Source organism: Chiloscyllium plagiosum, unplaced genomic scaffold (assembly GCF_037043375.1).
Source record: "Chiloscyllium plagiosum isolate Xiang-an unplaced genomic scaffold, Cpla_swu_hap1 HiC_scaffold_7, whole genome shotgun sequence".
Classification (NCBI taxonomy): Eukaryota; Metazoa; Chordata; class Chondrichthyes; order Orectolobiformes; family Hemiscylliidae; genus Chiloscyllium; species Chiloscyllium plagiosum.
This window is the reverse complement of record NW_028270145.1, coordinates 66,910,244-66,929,150: the sequence shown is the minus strand read 5'-3', so window position 1 is coordinate 66,929,150 and position 18,907 is coordinate 66,910,244. Positions and strand designations below refer to the sequence as shown.

Genomic DNA, 18,907 nt, shown 5'->3' with positions numbered 1-18,907 from the left:
TTCTTGCACTGGTATGTTACCACAACATTTGTTATGAAATTGGCAAGAGACCAAAGTAAATTTGCGAACATGGGTAATTTATTTCAACAGATTAAAAATGTAATTGTTAGATAGTGAAATTTAATTGAAACATAGATTTTTAGGGTAGGACCAACAGATGTAAAAGTATCTGGAAAGATTATTGAATGGAGAAATCAGGAAAGTATGGTTTCTTAAAATTGTCTATGCATCTCAATACAATGAGCAAAAGACACCATGAATGGTTGACTCACACGTAAAATATGAATCTCATCAACGACAGTTACTTTTGAATAATAAGTAACAAATATTAATAAATATGATTAAACAGAGTCCTCATCTGCTTTTACCATATGCTCTGCAATGGCTATCCACAAGTAGCAAGCTAGCCTGTAGCACTCTGCAATGATGATGTAGTTGGTGCATGCTCAAACATTTTCGTAATTTGGACAAACTCCATCCCCCCCAACCCCAAATCCACGCCAATGCAAACACTCCCTCAGGTTGCTCCACCCTTGACATACATGTTTTCAGCTGTCATACCCCAAGCTTGGCATTCCCTTCTGAAACCACTCCACCTCTCTCTTTCAAACATTCCTTAAAACATTCCTTTCTAGCTATGTGGCTTTTGGTCGTCTGCCAAAATGTGTTGAATGCTGCCCCTTAAAAGCAGCTTGAGCTGTTTCATTACATTAAAAGTGCTAGGGAAGTATAAGATTTTGTTGAAGGTATCAACCAGTCTTGTTATTGGATTGAATTATCTGAAATGAACTGATCATATGTGACCATGATTATACCTGGTTGCTAATATAGACAATTCTTATTCTTTGATTAAATTCACTTTATAATGTACTAAATGTCTGTTCACTCACAATCTTTGTGGACTGTACTAAAGAAATAAAGGAGTTTCAAAATAAAAGACAGGGTGAGCTTCTTGAGTATTAATTTTGCCTTTTCTCTTCAATGTACAGGATGCGGTCCAAGCTGGTTATTATTCTGTTTCACCTGATAGAAATTATGCTCTTCTGGAAAGTAATTATTCAAAGGTAAGATATTTAAACAATACTTATTACTGTTATCATCAAAATAAAATAATTGAATGCATCAGGCTTCATATTCAAGAATCATTTGCAAAAATGAAAATGTTTGTTTTTAGAGGAACCTTTTATGGTAAGACAGGCTATGACACAATTTTTGTATCCCAGGGGTCTTTCAAACAATACTTCCACTATTTACAATGTCATCATCAAAAGTTTTAATTCTTGACAAATGTACCTTTCAATTTTATTGTCCAATTTTATATTTCCTCCTGGAGCTTACTGTTCAACTTAATATTCTGCCGACTCAAATGAAATTATGCAAGAAACAGATTTTGCATCAACATTTTCCTCAAAAAGAATTTAAGGAGATTACAGGTTTCTGTAGTTGCTGCAATCTTATAATATGGGATCCATTCTTTGTTGAACTTTTAAAAAAGGCTACATATCATCCTATTGCCTTGTACGTATGAGTTGAGTCCAGGATTTAGGTGAAAAAGTCAATCACCTCATGGGAAAATAGCCACTGCCAGCAGACAGGAAAAATAGAGGAAGTGCCAAAATAGGACATTTCCCAGCAGAATCACCATTCAGAGGAATGGGAGTGAGAGAAGTTCACTTTGCACTATTAAACCTTTGTCAGAAGTTCATATTATTGCCTAAGACCCTATTGACGCCAATAAGTGCTGGCATTTGAATAAAAATGAAGGGTGTATAATATATTTGCAGAAAGAAAATGCTGGAACTGTACATTGCCAACCCCTTTACAAAATAAAAGTTCAATACATCCATGTTCACCTCAATTTATTTCAGATAAATTTTCAACATTTTTTGGGCCTGCTTTCATATGAATCTATTTCATGAATTTTTCCCCAAAAGCCAGTTCTTGTTTACATATATTATATTCCATGAGATGCCGTAAGGGCTTGTATTAAAATTATATTCCAATATGTGTATAATATAAACTGACAATGGTGTTTAAGAAATTAGAATACCTGTTCATTGTGGTTGAATAGATTTAGCTTTTCTGTGCAGTACTTTGTGCTTCTGCTAAGTCACTCAAATTTCATTTGAATTTTTTTTCTATCTGCCATTTTGCCCTCTCGCAGTTTATCTTGTCTGAGACACATCTCCTCCTCTTGTTCCCTTGCCCTATTCCTAAAATGACTGATCACTCAACTTACAATATCAGAGAGCACAATTAAGGAAGGAAATGCTTCCCTCTCCTGGCGAACTGCCTTGTTCTCTTTTAAACCTGCCTTCATCGCTCTCTCCCACCAAAACCCACCTTCCCAACCCACAACTTCAAATTCATCCTGTTTCAAACCTACATATCCTCTCCATAGGTTTTGAGTGGGCTGTTGCCTCCGAAATTTGTATCCATCTTTCTAGCAATTCCACATTTGAACATATCCCATCTGTTTACTACCGGAGATATAGCACTGAATCATGCCTACATTTTTTAAAATTAAGATGATGGCATCCTGTCTCCATTCTTCTTGATCAGTCTCCAGGTTTTAACATGTTTGACTATGCCATCCTCTTTAAGCCTCTCTGTCCAGCTCAGCATGACTGCTTTCACCAGGTTCTACGAGAACTGACTCCATCACAGCCACAGAATGTCCTTCAACTGTTACTCTTCTGACTTCTGCACTTAAGTTCCCTCAAGAGCTTTCATTGCCAGCCTCCTGTTTCTTATCTGTGTACTGTTTCTTAACAACTTCATGTGGAAGTTTGTCAGGTTTTGCTTATACAGATTTGATACCAGTTCCTCATAGAGCATTACAACATAGAAAGAGGCCCTTTGTTTGACATTGTTAAAAACAAATCATTATCTTCAGCACACCCCACAAACTCCATTGTCTTGCCACTAATTACATCCTCCTCCCTGGTCACTGTCTCAGACTGAACCAGACTGCTCACAGCCTCAGCATTCGATTTGATCCTGAACTGAACTTCCAACTGTGTATTTATTCCAACACAAGGTACCTTAATAGCAACTTCATAATGTCACCATCCCCATGTGTGATACTTCATGATTCAACTATCCCAATGTTTTGCTGGCTGTTCTTCCATTTTTCTATTCTCCATAAACTTATACTCATTAAAAATCCATAGACCATATCCTAGATTGCACCACATTCTGTTCACCCATCGCCCTTATGGTCACTGATCTAGATTGAGCCTCAGTCTATTAAAACATTTGATTTTGGTCTGTTTTGTCATTTAAATTATCACTTTCATCTTCAAATCACTTTTTGTTCTTGCCTCTCCCTGTCCTCGTAACATCCTTCAACCTTACAAGTTCCAATCACTGTTCACTCCTCCCACAGTAGCCTTTCTGTTCCCCCACTACACCCACTATTGATGGCTGTGCCTTCAGCCCTGGAGGTTAAGAGTTGGATTCCTTCCGTCAACCTCTGAGCTTTTCCACTTCTTCCACTCCTCTAACATGTTCCTTAAAACCTTTACCTTTAACCAGACATTTGGTCATCTGTTCCCTTTGGCTCAATGTAAATTTTTGTTTGATTAAACTCTTGTGAAATGTCTTTAAATGTTTTACTACATTATTAATGCTATACAAATAAACATTATTGTTGACTGGCACTTTCTCTTGATTTCTTCACAGCTATGGAGACATTCTTTTACAGCCTCATATTCTATTTATGATTTAAAATCCAGGTTGGTAATTTTTGGATAAAGATATTGAGCATGCTTTTTTGTTATTATTTGTACTTAATACAAAATGATTTTTCTGTTTTTAAAATATTGTCCTCCATAGACAATTTGTGGCCAACACAAGTCTGCCTCAACAAATCCAATATATCACGTGGGCTCCAGTGGGTCATACCTTGGTTAGTTAAATATATTTAACTATGTTTCTCAAAGTTGAATGCGTGCATCTTTCATTACATTTCAAGTTAAACAAGAACAATAATTAATAGCACGGAATAATTTTAATACAAATATTTCATAATATATATTTTAAAAATAAAATTTGTAATCATTTACTAACTTTTCATAGAAATTTCCACGTCTAATTTTGTTTCTCAATTTTTGGAACAGAAGCTAGAATAATAGTAGATTTGTTTATTGTTCACCACTTAAGTATTGAGAACTTAATGACATTTTAATATGGTTCTTTTCCCTCCTTTAGGTCTATGTTTGGAATTACAATATATATCTTAAAACTGAACCCACAAGTTCTCCTGTAAGTATAACAACCAATGGAAAGAAAAATAAAATCTACAATGGGATACCTGACTGGATTTATGAGGGTAAGTTGATGTTTATGAAAAATACAATGTATATGTATGTAAACCATTTTGCTCATAAATTAGAAGTCACTTTCTGAAGTATATATTCATTTCTCTGCAACATTTTTGCTTGTCTTGCTAAATGTTTCCTCCTCCTTTCTCTTTTTTTTCACTTCTATTGATTGATTAGGTTATGCTCCACCCTAAAACATGGGTAGTACTTAGCATCTCCAGAACTTTGGATCAAGTGGAAAGGAAAATGTGTGGTCAACCAACATATTCTGTCCATAGATGCCTTGGTTAGTTTTGTTTGTTTGGACACAAACACTGTTTGGCTAGTTTTTCTAAGCCTTAAAAAAAAAACTGACAGCTGAAGGAAGATGGATTCTGTTGCATGGAATATGTAAATGCCTTTCTCGCATTCTTGTGGGCAAGAAGTAATGAAGTCCCCCCAGCCCTCCAAGCTACATGATTAATCTCCTAATTAATAAGAACCCACTCCACTCTGGGATCTGATGTCCTCCCAGCCTCACAATCTGACTAGGTTGTTAGATCCATTTTGTCTGCACTGCACTGCTGAACAAACATTATGACATAATGCTGCTCTCCTGCCTCTTCTCCATAAACCTACACATTATTTCTATTCACATAATCTTCTAATGTCCTCTTGACTGTTTTGATGGAACCTACTTCTACTATATTTGCAGGCAGTGCAGTCCAAACCCAAAACATTCAGCGAGTGATAAAAAACATTTTACTCGCATCATATTTGCTTCTTTTTGCAAATTTACTTTAAATCTGTGCTTGCTCATTCTTGAGCCTTTTCAGAAGTGGGAACAGTTTCTTCCCATCTACTCTGTCCAGACTCTCAGGTTGATGAAAACTTTGTTCACATCTGCTCTTAGCTTTTAGTTCCATAGAAATAATCACAACTTCTTGGATTTTTAAAGGTAAAAATGGTCTAATGACCAACGCTGGGGAAACTCACGTGATGTTTTCCTTCAGTTTGAAGTATGAATTAGTTTACCACCACTCTCACTGTTTCCTGTCATTTAGCCAAATTTATATCTATGCTGCCACTGTCCCTTTTATTTAACGGACTTCAACTTTGCTGACCAGCTTTGTTATATGATATTTTATCAAATGCCAAATAAACCACACTAACTAAGTTATCTGCAGTAACTTTTTATATTACTCCATCAAAAAGCTCTATGAAGGTAACTAATGGGTTTCTAAAGAGTGAAAGAGGAAGGGAAGATGGGGGGAAAATAGCAATAGGAAAAATGGGGCATGTAAATAAAGTAAAAAGATATTTCTAAAGCAGTGAGTGACAATAGAAAGAGAAACCAAAACCAACAAAGATGAAGGAGAAAAGAAAATGAGGCAAAGGTTAGAATCTGAAATTGCTGAACATAATTTGCTCATAAGATATGAGTATTGCTAGCTAGCCTGTATTTATTGACATTATCCCTAACTTCCCTAAACAATGTCATCTTGGATTACTATACACATACAGAGAGTTTTCCTTTCTTGACTCAAACTTTGTAGCATGTGTGTCACAACTGAATGACTTGCTACACCATATCAGAGGGAGGAAAATGTCAACCACATTTCCTGTGCATCTGGAGTCATATGTTGGCCATATTAGATAAGGACAGTAGATTTATAATCAACAAATGGTTACCATTACACCAGCTTTTAATTCTAGATTTTATGAATTCAAGTTTCTCCATCTGCCATGTCCTAGCATATTAGCCAGGGGTTTTGAATTATTATTCCAATAACATTTTCATTTTGCCATTCCCTGCAGAATGTAAAAAGTTGAGTCAAGAGTTGAGGTTCTGTTCCTCAAGCTTGTATTGAGCTTTATTGGAACACTATAAGAGGCTGAGGATAAAGAGGCCAGAATTAAGAGTAAAGATGGAATATTAAAATGATAGATGACCTGAAGCTCGGGGTTACACTTATGAAGTGATATAACAAAGAAAATTACAGCACAGGAACAGGCCCTTCGGCCCTCCAAGCCTGTGCCGATCCAGATCCTCTATCTAAACCTGATGCCTATTTTCTAAGGATCTGTATCCCTTTGCTCCCTGCCCATTCATGTATACATCTTAAATGATGCTATTGTGCCTGCCTCTATTACCTCCCCTGGCATCAAGTTCCAGGCACCCACCACCCTCTGCATAAAATACTTGCCACTCATATCTCCCTTAAAGTTTTCCCTTCTCATCTTGAACTCTTGACTGCTAGCAATTGAATCTCCCACTCTGGGAAAAAGCTTCTTGCCATCCATCCTGATTATATCTGTCAAACTTTTATGGACCTCAATCAGGCCCCCCCCTCCATCTTTCTAATGAGAATAATCCTAATATACTCAACCTCTCTTCATAGCTAACACCCTCCATACCAGGCAGAATCCGGGTGAACCTCCTCTGCACCATCTCCAAAACGTCCATATCCTTTTGGTAATGTGGCGACCAGAATTGTATGCAGTATTCCAATATCTGTTAGTTAGGTGACTTTACGGTTTTATATTTAGTTTCAGTTGCTCTTAAAGGATTGAAATATGTCCTATCACCAGAGGTGTTTTTGTAGTGTTAAAATGATCAGGAAACCGTTATCTTTTCTATTCCCACAGAGGAAATGCTGTCCTCAAATAATGCTCTTTGGTGGTCACCGAACGGAATTTCTTTTGCCTATGGAGAATTCAATGATACACATGTTCCACTTATAGAGTATTCATTTTATGGTGATGGACAATATCCTGAAACCATTCACATTCCATACCCAAAGGTACAGTTTCTGTTTACTTTTTTTTAAGTATTACATTTAATAAGGAGAAAAGTTTCACCCATGCTCTTGGCCAAAATTTGATTCAGCAGTGGTGGTGAATGTCAGAGAGGTTAGCCAGTGAGATTTAGTATGGCTAGCATTCTTCTTAACAAGCTTGAACTGGGAATCTGCAGGCTCTTCATTAACCTCTTCTTCTACCCTTTCACAGCATGTTACATTCAAACAGTGGTAGAGGTTGTCTCCTTCTCCAGCAGAGAGAAAAGGCTTTGGAGTAGAGTCATAGAGATGTACAGCACAGAAACAGACAGTTCAGTCCAACTTGTCCATGCTGATCAGATATCCTAAATTAATCTAGTCCCATTTCCCTGCATTTGCCCCACATCCCTCTAAACCCTTCCTATTCATATACCCATCCAGATGCCTTTCAAGTATTATAATTATACCAGCCTCCACTACTTCCTCTGGCAGTTCATTCCAGAGATGCACCACTCTCTGCATGAAAGATTTGCCCCTTAGGCCCCTTCTAAAGGGACCTAAGATGATTAGGGGTTTAGATAGGGTTGACCATGAGAACCTTTTTCCACGTATGGAGTCAGCTATTACGAGGGGGCATAGCTTTAAATTAAGGGGTGGTAGGTATAGGACAGATGTTAGGGGTAGATTCTTTACTCAGCGAGTCGTGAGTTCATGGAATGCCCTGCCAGTAGCAGTGGTGGACTCTCCCTCTTTATGGGCATTTAAACGGGCATTGGATAGGCATATGGAGGATAGTGGGCTAGTGTAGGTTAGGTGGGCTTGGATCGGCGCAACATCGAGGGCCAAAGGGCCTGTACTGCACTGTATTTTTCTATGTTCTATGTTCTAAATCTTTCCCTTCTCACCTTAAGCTTATGCATTCAAGTTTTGGACTCCCTCCCATGTGGAAATGACTAACTATTCATGCTATGTAAATTTTCTAAAACTTCGATAAAGTCACCTCTCACCCTTTGACATGGGTAAAATAGCCCCAGCCTATACGGCCTCCATTTTTCCATTTTAACTGAACAATTACTTCGAAAATGCTTGAAATCAGCTAAGATTTTTAAGAATCTGAAGACTTCTGCTTATTTTGCTTTTCCTATAGTGAATTGGATCATGGGAAATGGAGGCTGGGATAACATTTAATCAGATGGGGATTCTGTTGCCTTCCTACCACCTCCATTAAATCTGTGGTGAGAAAGCCTGTAGATAACCTTCCACCACACTGTCAATTAGACTGTGTAAGTGCCTCCGACTTTGTAATAGTCCCTGGGAAGACCATGATGGTCTTTCAGAATTGCCTTTTGGGTTCTGGATGCTGGGGAAGAGGGCAGTTGGTGGGGAGGAGCTTTACTCTTTCATTCAAAGGGACTCAGTGTCTACTGAAGACTTCTGACATCAGGGCCACTGAGAGCCCTAGTTTTCAGCTCCTGTCTGAAGTTCCTCCCATTATTATTTCTAGACTGGGATCCAGCAATGATAGTTACCATTCAATAGATCAGGATTCTGACTCTTCAATTCTTAATCCTGGTCAAAGCCTGCTGCAGGCCCGTCAATTGTCTGAGTGACACGTGGACCACAGATTTTTGGAAATTCTCAAAAAATGGTGACATGGAGCCATTGCCAACTCTCAAGCATGTGACCAAGAAACTATTCGCCTCCACAAAATTCCATTCTTTCAACGAGAGCCTTCATTTTAGTCTTTGGGACATTTCTGCTCACTTAACGTTGCTCATTGTGCCTTCCTTTTCAGCATGCCTTGTTTACACTTACCTGACTCACTCTTGTGTGGGAGCAATTTAATGTGAATTATGTAAGTGTATATATAATATGCCTCACTCTATAATATGGATCAGAAGTGGGACCAATTTGAAAATGTAAGCAGAAGTCCTCAGCTGCTGGTGCTCTACTCCAAAAAAAACTATTCCCATTGATATTGAACCTTATTTATGCAAATTATTTAAAACGTAGATTTGCCTTGTAAATTAAGAAAGATATACTTTATAAAATACTAATTGAAGAACATTCTTCATGACATCAACTGAATTATGATATAACTTTGTGAAATACAAGGTATTTGTACAAAATGTTTCAAACAATCATTATATTGCAGAAAATGGCAATATTTTCGGAACGTGTGCCAACAGCAAGGAACTATATTGCTGATATGCATTTGAAAAATTTAGGCCAATATTTGTAATCTAAACAGTACTTTTCCCTTAAATTAGGCTGGTGCTATTGCTTCTACCGTGAGGTTATTTGTTGTAAATGTTGAAAATAGAGGCCTTCAAGAACTCTCAGCTCCACAAGAGTTTCTTTCAAGGTATACTTCTACTTTTCTCTCTGTTCGTGTTGTTCTCAGAAGTGAGTTGTTTTTAAAATCCATCTACGTAGTAAATGTCAATAAGCTATTTGAATGTGATCTGAGTGGCAGACGGACACATTAAATTCCTTGTAAATTGTCTACATATGAGATTTCTCTTCATTGGCTAGTACATATGGCACCTCCTTGCCATCAATGTGTGATATTCCTTGATCAGAGATGCTGTGCCAGTGTTCCTGAGGGTATCTAATTCAAGAATAAAGAAATGGATTGACCAATTAACTGTAGAACATGCATCAAATTAACACTGGGAACCGTTCTGGAGGCAATGGATTAATTTTCTGTTCCCACTCTGACTGGCAATCAGATGGAGCAAAATGAAGTCAACAACAAACTCCTGTGATAATCCCAGGAGTGATGCAGCTAGGATGACAGATCTGCTGGTCAGTTTTCTGAGGCAAGGTGAAAGTGGATACTGCAGATGCTGGAGATTGGAGTCAAGATTAGAGTGATGCCGGAAAAGCACAGCAGGTCAGGCAGCATCTGAGGAGCAGGAAAATCGATGTTTCGGGCAAAAGACCTTCATCAGGAAGGGCTTTTGCCTGAAATGTTGATTTTCCTGCTCCTTGGATGCTGCCTGATCTTCTGTGCTTCCCCAGCACCACTCTAACCTTGACTGCAGTTCCTCGGCAAGTCTTTCTGCTGATTGAGTAGCAGAAGGAGTGCTCCAGTCAGTTAATGCTTCATAAACCATTGAATAACTCATTGGATCACCCAAGCCATTTCTCAGATAAAATATCAGAAGTGATTATTTATCAAACATCACTTAATGTATGATATATAGTGTTTGAATATTGAATTTGGTGAGATTATTAGTGACATTACTGTTGAATGTAGTCTTCTGCATTCTAGCCAGCTGATGTTCATAGTATATGCATCGGAATATTTTCTGTTTTTTTATGTTTTCAGTGATTATTATCTAAGTGCAGTAAAATGGGTAACAGATTACCGAATAGCTGTGCAGTGGATTGAACGAAGACAAAATCATTCCATTTTATCAATATGTGATTTCAAGGCATCTACTTGGAATTGTGGAAAGGTGATTAGTATCAAGCACCATACTTAAAACATTCTCATTGGCAATAATTTGCATTTCAATTCAAAGTCATTTTAAAACCTTGTTAATTCTGGACATTTGTTCTCTTACACCAGGATCTTCAGTTTGCTGAACAAAGTACAACAGGATGGATCGGTGTTGTATGTAATTCTGTTTAAATTACTGTTTCTTTGAAAGCTTAGATACTAGAATCCTTGAATGGAAATTTTTCTTGTGTAGTGGTACTATACAGGAGATATTGGATAAGCACTTCCTACAAGAAGTGCCATTGACTACAATTAAATCTGATTTCAGGCACAATGTATAATCAGCGGCTGACCTGATACTTGCCTTTTTCACCACTGCCAACCTCGAATTTCTATTTTCTTTCACTTATGCCTGCATTCTCTACTATTTAACTTTGTCTTGTAAATTCTTATTCTTATAAAGAAAATAGATCAGATTATAATTGTATTCTTCAATGGGTATAATGAAGTACTGTCAATAATTCTTAAATATGGGTTGGTAATTTATAATAGTAATATAAGAATAAGGACAAAATATATTGCTTAGTAGTACAAACTTGAATATTGTTTAGAAAAGACACAATTAGCCAATGCTTTTCATTTTGTATTTGTCAGGACATTACACAAGAATATTAATTAAAGCAGAAAGCCAACATCTCTCTCATGTAGTGTGAGAGGACTGATTGGCTGACAAGTGGGTTCCAATTGGTAGAAGTGTTGGTGTGGAGAATGCACCCAATAATACTGATTGACAGTTAATGGATAGGCTACCATACAGGCCAACTTTGACTGGTGGTGAAGGCAGGTTCAAAAGGCTAAGGTGAGAGGATTAATAGACATGGAACAATCTTGTAGGATGAGTGCTTCTAATTGGCCTGCAATGGAGGCTCCTCTCTGCTATACTTGTGCAGCACCAGTGCATTTATTTGAAGCGGCTTAGGCTTCCTGACTGCCAATTCAGGAACTATAGATGGGCCAATGGGCTGAGGAGCAGCAGATGGCTCTGCATTTTGCTAAGGCAAACCAGGGCAGCATTTATATGCTTAAATGGTAGGGTCCTGGGGAGTATTGCTGAACAAAGAGAAGTTGGGGTGCAGGTTCATAATTACTTGAAAGTGGATTCACAAGTAGACAGGGTAGTGAAGATGATGTTTGGCACACTTGCCTTTATTGGTCAATGCATTAAGGATTTGGGAGGTCATGTTGTGGCTGTACAGGAGATTGGCTAGGCCACTGTCAGAATACTGCATTCAATTCTGGTCTCTCTGCTGTAGGAAATATGTTGTTAAACTTAAGAGTGCGGAAAAGATTTACAAGGACGTTGCCCTGATTGGAAGGTTTGAGCTATGGGGAGAGGCTGAATAGACTGGGTCTATTTTCCTGGGGTGTCAGAGGTTAAGGGGTGACCTTTTAGAGATTTATGAAATCATGAGGGACATGGATAGGGTGAATTGCCAAAGTCATTTTCCCAGGGTAGGGGAGACCAAAAGTAGAAAGAATAGGTTTAAGATGAGAGGAGAAGGATTTAAAGGGGATATAAGGGGCAACATTTTCATGCAGAAGGTGGTGTTTATATGGAATAAGTTGCTAGAAGAAGTGGTGGAGCTGGTACAATTACAGCATTTAAAATGCATTTGGATAAGTATATGAATAGGAAGAGTTTCGAGGGATATGGGCGAAATGCTGGAAAATGGGACTAGATTAGTTTTAGGATATCTGGTTGGTTTGTATTTCTTGGACTGAAGAATCTGCTTTCTTGCTGTACAACTCTATGACACTATAACTTAATAAGTAACAACACAGAGTATGCGGTTATAGAAAAATAATATTTTTCAGTGGCAATAAAGGAGGAGGCTGAATATATGCTGGTTTGCAGACTTGGAAATCAAATGATAATTAAAATGAAAGAAACTTTGAAATATACTCAACAATTGTCAATGTAGTTTTAAGTATTCAATTCATAATTTTTTTTTTTAAAAAAACTAACATGTTGGATTTCTAGTAGTCTGATGCTGATTATTTGAAAATTGCAGTTTCACTCATCAGAACCATTCTTTGAAGCAGACAACAGTACTTTCTACAAAGTATTTAGTGACACACACGGATATAAGCATATCCACAAGGTTGCTGGAAATCCGGTAAGTCAGCAATAGTCTTTTGATGAAATAATTAAAGGGATTTTAAAGCTTTTTCACACTATTTCAATCAATATCCTTCCGTTTTTATCTAAAGCCTAAAGCAACACCGATTACAAATGGAAATTGGGAAGTCATAAGCATCGTTGCTCTAAAAAAGAATATCCTGTAAGTATACATGGAATATAATAAAAATATTACTGCTAGAATGTGCAACATATTAGGGTTTTGCCCGATGATCTTCCATTAATTAAACATATTTGATAGAGTCTGTTGTAATTTTTTTTATCCTATGTATAATTAAGCCTGTTGATTACCACACTACTGAATATAACTGGTTTGGTGTACATCACCACAGGAACTGATGCAAATTAGCTTGTAGTATAATTGTCGGAGAAATGTTGCTCAGTACTTAACACAAGTGTAATGAGCTCTTCTGGAATCCTGCTATTCTTCAATTGAAAAAAAATCATCTCACGTCCTAGGATTTAGTTCATGCGCACCAATAACAAAACAAAGTATAAAAGTAAGATGAACTGGATTTATTCTTTCTCTGTTAGGTCAGATCCTGGTACAATACTCTACTAGAAACTGTACAAACTAGCAATGTTGTTTTATTTATATGTTTATAAGTTGCAACTCCCAGAGGTGTTATCGCCACCATTGTTGGACAATACCCTAATATTTACCTTCGCAATGTTATTTTCAACTTTAGATTACTTTCCCAAAGTATATATAAGCTCTTAAAAATATTGCCTGATTTTGGTTTTAAATTCAATAGGTAGCAGCTTAAAATATTTTTATTGATTTCTGTTTCATCTAAACATTTAACACCAAACCAACTGAAAGCTTTTCATTTATAATGTATATTTTAATACAGACACGTTAGTCACTGACCCGTTCTGCAAAATATAATCTTGTATGATTACACATTTACCAGGTTGACCTATGCTGAGCACTGGTCAATAATAATCCAGATGTACTTTGCATTGTCATGTGGTTTAAGCATTGCTAGCTGTCTGTGTTTTGGATGTAACTATCATGAAAAGTGTTTCATGTAGCACAAAGTTCTTAAAAGGTCTATGCTTATTATTTGTGATGCTTTACAGTCAAACCTATTTCTGTCTCATGTTCCTGACCAGGTTTATTTGACCTGTGATTGACCTGTTAAATCTAAGTCACCAAGGTGGTCTATTGCATGTTTACATCTAAGACTCTCAATTCCATTAGTACTGTCAATGGTCCTTTAACAAAAAAGTCTGTCCATCTCAGCTTTAACATCAACAGTTGATCCGTTATCTCTTCATATCCATGAAGAGATATTTCATGATTTTATCCTCCAGGTCTGGCTTTAAATTTTCTACCATGTTATGACTCTAATTGACCATATTATGCCATGTCTCGGACTTGCCAATAGTGGAAATAATTTCACCCAACAGACTCATCTGACTCCGTCCACTCAACACAAAATATTTTGCATTCTGTTAAATTTCTATTTTGATCTACTTGGCTATGCAGGAGTCATGACAATCTCTTAATGTAGATACGAAGCAGGAGTCATGACAATCTCTTAATGTAGAAAGATTAACTTTCATATGGCTATCCTGCTGTCTTGGCAGAAGAAATCATTTGATCAGCCACCTCAACTCCTAATTGATGAAAGGAATAGTTGAGAGGATTCATTGAGAAGTATGTTGTTTTGATCTGCATTCGGGGAAGCCTTTCTGTGCCTGAGCGTGCCACAAAATCTCAGTGAAAACATAATCACTGAAGTTCTCTTGCAATGCTTCTGCCCTTATTAATAATCTCATTTATTTGTAGATCTTTTTAAAGTCCTTAACTAAAATACCAAGATCTTCAACTCATGTTACCTTAAATATCCAGTGGAGCATTGTATGTTCTATTTTCTATCTTCAGTATGTAGTTTCTTCTTCAATCATTTTTGTTTTAGTATAATTTTTAATAAAATGTGTCTTTATATTGAGTTTTCAAAGGACTACATGTCAACTTTTCCTTTCACAACCAATTTATTAATATTGTTTTCAAAGGAGTAGTTAAACTTTTTGCCTATCTGGAAATTGCCACCATTTAAATGTGACAATTTTTCCCGTAGGCACTGAAGAATGCACTCAACAAATGTCTCTCTTATTTCAATAATACTCAAATTCTATACCAACAAAAGACTACTAATATTCCTATTTTTGATTATCTACTTTACATCCAAGGAGTAATCATATATTTTGTTTGCATTACAGTTATTACATTAGCAATGAATATCAAAAGTATCCAGGGCGAAGAAACTTATATAAGTAAGTTTTCGAAATAACATGCATTATTTTGAAAGAATTATATGCTGTTTGGTTAGAAGCCCATCATTTTGAAACTTTAATTTTCTCGAAGCTATGTAAACAAACCCAAACAACTCATTCTATCATTTCTGTGTAGTACTTTATGAGTAGAAACATGGAAGATATGTTACTGAGATAATTAGTAATTTTTATTTCTACTTTAAAATGTTTTAATACTACATATGGTATACAGATTATGTACAATGATATTCAAGTGGCAAATTAGCCAGTGAATGACTTTCAGAGAATTGCAAAGGTTTATTATACAGTTGTAGTCGCACATAATCATAAGTTTACATATTTCTTTTCTGGACCCTTCATTTATTTGGCAACCAACACCACCATTGGGGAAGAATTTGGCTCTTCGCTGTTTTTAATCAACTTGTTTAGAAATGTTATGACCCAGTTTCCTGGCTCAGAGGTAGACATTCTAGCACTGCACCACAAGAAACTCAGAACTCAGCTTTTTGTTTAAAAAAGAAGATTCAATCCATTTAAACATGCTATAACACACTTATGGGACTTGACCTTGAGAGTCCTGTCTCAGAGGTCAGGGCACTACCACATGACCCCCCCCCCCAAGAATTCTGTTGTTAACCTGTCCTTCTAATCAACCTGTTCAGAGATGTTGTTACACACCTCTGAGCAGGTGGACTTGAACCCAGGCATCCCAGTTTAGGGGTCGGGACATTACTACTGCCTGACAAGAGCCCAAGATCTTTGTTGTTAGAAGAGTGAATGAGCATCATCCGCCCATTTGGGTGGCATGCTGGTTAACACTGCTGCCTCACAATGCCAGGGACCCTGGTTCGATTCCAGCCTTGGTGAATGTTAGTGTGGAGTTTGCATGCTCTCCCTGTGTCTGCATGAGTTTCCACCAGGTGCTCCGGTTTCCTCCCACAGTCCAAAAGTGGGCAGATTAGGTGGATTGGCCATGCTAAATTACCCTATATGTGTCCAGGGATAGGCAGGTTAGATGGATTTGTCTGGGTAAAATGTGGGCTTCTGAGGATAGTCTATGGGAGCTTGATATGGGTGGATGTTCTTCAGAGGGTCAGTGTGGACTTGATGGGCTAAATGGCCTCTTTTTACACTATAGAGATTCTATGATTCATTGCTGTTGATTAACTCTAGAGGTGTTCTGTTTCAGCCTTAGAGGGCTCTTTGAGACTGTAACAAGTAGGGCTGATAAAGGGGATCCAGGAATGTATTGCATTTAGATTTTCTGAAGTCATTCAACAAGGTGCCACACATGAGGTTATTGCACAAGATAGGATCTCATGCTATGTGGTTGGGGAGATATAGTATTGAATTATCATGGATTGAGAATAGGTTAGCACACAGAAGACAGTCAGGATTAATTAGCTTTATTATAAGTTGGAAAGACATAACTAATAGTGTGCCACAAACATAAGTTCTAGGTGCTCAATTATTTACTACCTATGTGAATGATTTGAAGCAGGGGACTGAGTGAAACATATCCAAATCTGCTGATGATATGAAAATAGATGGAAGGGCATGTTGAAATGAAATAGAAGGAATCTGCCAGGAGTTTTAGATAGGTTGAATAAATGTGCAAAAAACTGGAAAATGGAGATTAATATAGGAAATTGTTTGATCATGCAATTTAGTTGGGAGAATCAAAAGGAAGACTTTTTTATTAAAATGGAGACAGAATCAACAACCTGCAGAGCAGAGAGATCTGAATGCCCTTGTTTATGACGATGCTATGGCTTTAAGAGGTGTAGTTTACCCTGGCTCTTTTTATAAAGAATGGCTGACACAGAGGTGCTGAGCAGTCTGCTCCAAAGCCAATAAAATGAAGCTTGTGAGGCCTTGGGCTTTTTTAAAAAGTTAGAACAATAGAAGCGGCCATGAATGGGTGGAGTCAAGCTCCCACAGAATCTGGACTTTTTTTTAGTTTTACCTTTCAGTAGCAGCTGCTGGTGTCTTGAAGCGGAATATGGAAGCTTTTATTCCTCTCTCTCTTTTAGCTAAAAGCTGGGGTTCTCTTCCTGCTGCTAGAATTGGATGTGAGACAATCTATTTTCCCAAATTTGCCTTTGCCAAGAGTGTGTTTGTGGGATGTTAGTAGTAGTTCACACATTTCATAGAGTTACCATTAAGCCAATTTTCTTTTATTTTTACTTTGTCTTCATTTTAAGTATAGTATACAAATAAAGTGTATTTTGTTTCAAGCCTGGCTGTTTGACCAATCAGATTGCATCCAGAACAGAGTGCCTCATACTTACCTTTAAAATAACACTGTAAATGAAGCAGAAAAAGTTAATATGCAGTGCAGCAAGAAGGCAAATGGATTTTTGTAAAACAGGGATGCCTTGCTACAATTGTACAGACTGTTGGTGGACCTGCCTTTGGAATGTTGTGAATAGTTTTGATCCCCTTTTTTAAAATGGGATATACAGACATTGGAATCTCATCAAAGGCATTCAGTAGAATGAAGCAATTGTCTTATCAAAAACTGTTAAACAGTTTTATCCTTCATTTATTAGAACGTAAAAGCATTAGAGGTGATCTCATTGAAATATTCAATATTTTGAGGGGTCTTGACAAGGTAGATGTCAAAGTTGTTTCCACTAGTGGGGCTATTCTCAAACTAGGGGTCATAGCTACAGAATAAGGTGATCCTCATTTAAAACTGACAAGGAGTTGAACTGAAGGAGGTTTTTCTCCCAGAGGTTAGTAAGCATCTGGAATTTTCTACTCCAGAGGGTTGTGGCAATTAGATCATTAAAAGTATTTGAAGAGGAAGTAAATAAATTTTTGAAACATCACAGAGTTGATGGCAGTGAAAGAGGAGTTTAGACCTGAAGCAGATTAGTCATGATCTTGTTGAATGGCAAATTAGGCATGTTGGGCTGAATAGCCTGCTCCTAATCCTATTTATGTTCTTAATCCTCTTGTTATTCAACTTCTTTTAGGATATCTTTTAATATGTTTGATATCTTGTGGTAAGTAAGATGGCAGTCGCAGGATAAGCAGCATTCAGCTCCTGAACCTGGGGATCATCCACTCCTGGGCAGACCATGGAGACAACACTGTGCAGCTGAGCCAGCCACATCCATATTTTTTTTTCAATCATTTTCAATCATCGTCTAGGCCTTAACTTATTCTTATTTTAAAGATAAGTGTAGGACATTGTGTTCTGGATGCCATCTGATTGATCAAACAGTCAGGCTTGAAACAAAATGCACTTTATTTGTATATACACTATAATTAAAATAAAGACATGATTACTTTGTCACGGGCTCGGTCTTAACAGCAGCAGCAGTGGAGGGGGTGGCATTGGAGGTGCATGAGGTGCCCAGATCCAAGACCTTGCCAAACCCAACGCAGAACTCATCTCAGACAAGGCTGACACACCAGGCGCGTGAGGCAAGGCTACAGCAGTTATGGTGGAGATTCCATGGCTCAACCAATTTTCCAGCATCAGGAAAGCGAGCTAGGGAGATCAATGTCAAGTAGGCTAATGGGAGCTGAGTTCTAGATGGTCATTGTCAGCTGGAGAGAAGTGGACAAGTCTGAAATCTTTAATTTCTTGCTTTTTATTTAGGAATCTAAGATGGCACCCAAGAGTGATGACTCATTGCACTTTTCACTGTAATCCGATACACCTGACAATAAAGTGAATCTAATCTAATACTTAGCCACAGTATATTTGGTTTTGTTGACTTTTAGTTAGCCTGTTTAATATTGTCCATCTTTTTAAAGATAGAAACTGTACTGACTTGTGAATACTCTGATATTCCTGACACTTCTGAAGGTTTTTGAAAGGTTACAACTAATTCACAACTGTTCTTCAAATAAAATTAAATTCCAATTGTTTCTGGCT

General features: G+C 37.4%; 1 protein-coding gene across 2 annotated transcripts in view; it reads left to right on the top strand.

Moving 5' to 3' along the window:
* Window positions 1–18,907, top strand: part of fap (fibroblast activation protein, alpha) — an 83,507-nt gene that overhangs the window by 30,583 nt on the left and 34,017 nt on the right. For both annotated transcript variants that reach the window (XM_043693869.2, XM_043693870.2), the window contains 11 exons: window positions 990–1,064; window positions 3,685–3,737; window positions 3,838–3,910; window positions 4,213–4,333; window positions 6,954–7,108; window positions 9,355–9,449; window positions 10,419–10,548; window positions 10,662–10,706; window positions 12,605–12,709; window positions 12,804–12,874; window positions 14,962–15,015. In XM_043693869.2, coding sequence (XP_043549804.2) covers window positions 990–1,064; window positions 3,685–3,737; window positions 3,838–3,910; window positions 4,213–4,333; window positions 6,954–7,108; window positions 9,355–9,449; window positions 10,419–10,548; window positions 10,662–10,706; window positions 12,605–12,709; window positions 12,804–12,874; window positions 14,962–15,015 — 977 coding nt within the window. The remainder of the gene's footprint in view (window positions 1–989; window positions 1,065–3,684; window positions 3,738–3,837; window positions 3,911–4,212; window positions 4,334–6,953; window positions 7,109–9,354; window positions 9,450–10,418; window positions 10,549–10,661; window positions 10,707–12,604; window positions 12,710–12,803; window positions 12,875–14,961; window positions 15,016–18,907) is intronic.